Source organism: Haliaeetus leucocephalus, unplaced genomic scaffold (assembly GCF_000737465.1).
Source record: "Haliaeetus leucocephalus isolate CR32 unplaced genomic scaffold, Haliaeetus_leucocephalus-4.0 Scaffold556, whole genome shotgun sequence".
Lineage (NCBI taxonomy): Eukaryota > Metazoa > Chordata > Aves > Accipitriformes > Accipitridae > Haliaeetus > Haliaeetus leucocephalus.
Window position 1 is genome coordinate 1108047 of NW_010972992.1, and position 4262 is coordinate 1112308.

Genomic DNA, 4262 nt, shown 5'->3' on the forward strand with positions numbered 1-4262 from the left:
CCCAGGATCCCCCTTTACCATCTGCCCACCCCCCCCAGCCTCTCCCCCAGCCCCAAGCCATGGCTTGCAGCCTGAAGGACGAGCTGCTCTGCTCCATCTGCCTGAGCATCTACCAGGACCCGGTGAGCTTCGGCTGCGAGCACTACTTCTGCCGCCGGTGCATCACCGAGCACTGGGTACGTCAGGAACCCCAGGGCACCCGTGACTGCCCTGAGTGTCGCCGAACCTTCACCGAACCCACCCTGGCCCCCAGTCTTAAGCTGGCCAACATCGTGGAGCGTTACAGCGCCTTCCCCTTGGATGCCATCCTGGGTGCCCAACGCAGCCCCTTCCCCTGCAAAGACCACGAGAAGGTCAAGCTCTTCTGCCTCACTGACCGCGCCGTTGTCTGCTTCTTCTGCGATGAGCCCGCCATGCACGAGCAGCACCAGGTCACCAACGTGGACGATGCTTTCGAGGAGCTGCAGGTGGGTCCATCCCTCCCTCCCCATGGAGTATCATCCTTCCAGGATTCTCTGCCCTGAGCTGCTCCCCTCGGCTTTGTTCATCTGTCCCCTCTTGTCTCGGTGTTAGCTCCTGTTTGTCTGTCTCTATACCCCTTCCGTCCCCGTCGGGGTCAGCCCTGTGGCTTCCTCCTGGCTGTCTGTCTGTCCATCAAACCACACGCACTTCTTCAGCTGCCCCCATGGGATTCCCCCCTCCTCCATCCACATTGGGGTTCCTTGAGGACCCCCAAACCAGCCGGCCATGCACCCCCATGGATCTGCTGAGCTGCTCCCCAAGTAGGACCCCCCCCGCAAGCCATTACCTCCCCCCCAGCTCTGCCTTGGTCAGGACTCTGGTGCCGGCAGGAACCAACTGTGCCCCTGCCACACCCCACCCCCTGCACCCCCCTTTCCCACAATCCCTGTAACCCCACAGGCTGGGTTTTGGCAGGAAAGCTGCCTGCTGGGATCCCTTTTTTCCCCAAATCCCCTATTTTATAGTTTTTTTTTTCAGCGGGAGCTGAAGGAGCAGCTCCAGGGGCTGCAGGAGAGTGAGCGCGGTCACACTGAAGCCCTGCACCTCCTCAAACGGCAGCTGGCCGAGACCAAGGTATGAGTGGGGATGTGGCTGTGCCACCCGATAGCACCCCAGCCCCGAGCCTTGCCGACCTGATTTTGGGACCTCCAAAGACCCCAGACCCCACAGTTTCATGGATCTGCCACGTTTTTCCCTTTTCCCGTACCCCAAAACCCACTGGCAGGTTGATGAAGCTGCCCGTCAGGCTGCTCAGCCCTCTTTTATTTCTTTCAGGGGTGCTTTTATTTATCGTTTTAATTAATTTTTATTTTATATTTATCTCCTTCTCCTTGCTCAGGGGTTCAACTTTCATCGAGGTTCAATTTTCTCTCCATCCCCGCCAGTGACAGGGTTTTTCTTTTAGGTTTTCTGTAGGGATGTGGGGTCAAGTATCCATCCTTGGATGCTTGGAGCTTCTGGAATTGAGTTAACGGGGCTGTAGGGGTTTATTTTGGGAGTTATGGATTCATGGAGGGGTCAGGGCAGGTTTGGGGGGTCCTGACACCCACCTGCACCCCAAAAGTCCTCAGCCAAGAGCCTGCGGGTGACTATCGGGGAGGCTTTCGAGCGGCTGCACCGGCTGCTGCGGGAGCGGCAGAAGGCGATGCTGGAGGAGCTGGAGGCGGACACAGCGCGGACGCTGACCGACATCGAGCAGAAGATCCAACGCTACAGCCAGCAGCTCCGCAAGGTGCAGGAGGGCAGCCAGATCCTCCAGGAGCGCTTGGCTGAAGCCGACAAACACGTCTTTTTAGCCGGTGTTGCGTCCCTTTCCGAGAGGTGGGTGACACCGGGGTGACACCCTGGTCCTCCATGTCGTCCTCTCCTCTTCTCCAGCATCTCTCCTTCGCAGGCTGAAGGGGAAGATCCATGAGACCAACCTGACCTACGAGGACTTTCCCACCTCCAAATACATGGGGCCACTGCAGTACACCATCTGGAAATCCCTTTTCCAGGATATCCATCCCGGTGAGGGGTGCAGTGATGGGCTGGCTGCGGGATCGGGGGGGGGGTTGCTGGTGAGGGATGGGGATGGGGACGTCACCAGTGAGGAGTGGGGAGGACAGGGACATCACCGGCAAGGAATGGGGATGTGCTGGTGAAGGATGGGGTTGCGCTGGTGAAGGATGGAGTGTGCCGGTGAAGGATGGGATTGCGCTGGTGGCATTCTCGGCACCATGGTGGTTGATGCTTGTCCCTTCCTTGCCCCACGTCCCTCCCAGTGCCGGCAGCCCTGACGTTGGATCCTGGCACGGCTCACCACCGCCTCATTCTCTCCGATGACTGCACCATCGTGGCCTACGGCAACCTGCACCCCCAACCGCTGCAGGACTCCCCCAAACGCTTCGACGTGGAGGTCTCGGTCTTGGGTTCAGAGGCGTTCGGCGGCGGGGTCCACTACTGGGAGGTGGTGGTCTCCGAGAAGACCCAGTGGATGATCGGTTTGGCCCACGAAGCTGTCACTCGCAAGGGCAGCATCCAAATTCAACCCAGCCGAGGTTTTTATTGCATCGTCATGCACGATGGTAACCAGTACAGCGCCTGCACCGAGCCCTGGACCCGGCTCAATGTCAAGAGTAAGCTGGAGAAGGTGGGGGTCTTCCTGGACTACGACAAGGGGCTTCTCATCTTCTACAATGCTGACGACATGTCCTGGCTCTACACCTTTCGGGAGAGGTTTCCCGGCAAGCTCTGCTCTTATTTTAGCCCCGGGCAGAGTCACGCCAATGGGAAGAACGTCCAACCCCTCCGGATCAACACTGTTCGCATCTAACAGGGAGGGGGGATTCGTCTCCTGGGGTTCGGCGTGTGCCCCATCTCCCCCCCCTCCCCGCCCCTGGGTGTTTTCCCACTGTTTGGTGGAGGTTTCGGCTGATCCTGTCCCAGGAACTGCCCCCGGTGCTGGACAGGATCTGGCCTTTTTGCCCCCCTGTCCCCCCTTCTCTCTGTCCTGTGCTTCCAGGAGGGTCCCGGCGCTGGGGGGGCGAGGGGGGGTCCGGGCTGCTGCAATAAAAGGATTTGGAGAGAAGGGGCCAGGTAGTGGAGAACCACTGGGCGGAGGGGGTGATGCTGGCATGTGCCATACGGCACCATGGCATGCTATGCCGTGCCATACATGCTGCACTGTGCCATGGTGCGCTCTGGCGTGTCATGCTATACGTACTGTGCCATGCCATATTTATGGCACTGTGCCATTGTGCACAATGTTGTGCTGCGCCGTACGTACCATACTGTGCCGTGGTGCACCATGTTGTGGTGTGCTGTGCCATGCTGGACGTACTGGGCCGCGGTATGCCGTTCCATATGTGCTGCACCGTGCCATGGTGGACCGTGGTGTACCATGCTATAGGTTACTGCCCCGTCCATACCGTGCCATGCTATACCATGCACTGTACCTCAGTGCACTGTGCCATGCCGTATGTACTGCCCTGTGCTGTGGTGCACTGTGCCATACTGCACTGTGCTGTGCCACGCTATACGTACTGCTCCATGCCGTGGTGCGCCGTGCCATGCCATGCTGTGCTGTGCCGTGCCGGATGTGGTGCCCGTGCTGTGCCATGGTATACTGTGTGCCACACTGGCAGAGCCCTGGGGACACTGGGACAGGTCCATATAGGGGATGCTGCCTGCGTATAGGAGTAGTTCCTGTATAGGGGGTGCTGCCTATGGGGCTGTGCTGTGGGGAGGGGTTGGGCTGGGGGAGGTGTATGTATATAGGGGGGACACGACGTGGAGAGCAGGGCTGTGCTTCAGGGCCCTGCACGTGTGTCAGGCTGTGTAGGGGCTGGGCTGTATAGGGGGTATGATGTATAGGGGTTGTCATGTATATAGGGGTGGGCTATACAGGGGATGTGATATATAGGGGGGGGCTGTATAGGAGGTGGGCTGTCCAGGGGCAGGGCTATGTAGGAGGTGGGCTATACGGGGGTATGATATATAGGGGGTGTGATATAGATATATGGGACAGCGGCATAGATCTATAGGGGCAGCGGGGGAATGGGGGGCCCCGCCGCAGCTCCCCTCCCGCCCGCCAGGTGTCGCTGCTGTGACCCGCCGTCCTCTCGACGGCTCCGCTTGGGCGCGCGGCGGCCGTAGCGGGCGCATGCGCGCTGCCCACATTCCCCCCTCCATCCCCATCCGCGCAGGCGGCGCTTTCGCGCGTGCGCCGCAGGCCGGGCAGCCGCGCGCCGAGAGGGCGG

The 4262-nt window shown here is 60.0% G+C and overlaps 1 protein-coding gene across 1 annotated transcript; it reads left to right on the forward strand.

Moving 5' to 3' along the window:
- Positions 1-59: 59 nt before the first annotated feature.
- TRIM62 (tripartite motif containing 62) lies at positions 60-2836 on the forward strand. Its single transcript, XM_010577189.1, has 5 exons — positions 60-467; positions 1000-1095; positions 1586-1842; positions 1916-2031; positions 2286-2836. Exons 1-5 carry the CDS (start codon positions 60-62, stop codon positions 2834-2836), a joined length of 1428 nt encoding a protein of 475 aa, XP_010575491.1.
- The last annotated feature ends 1426 nt before the right edge of the window (positions 2837-4262 follow it).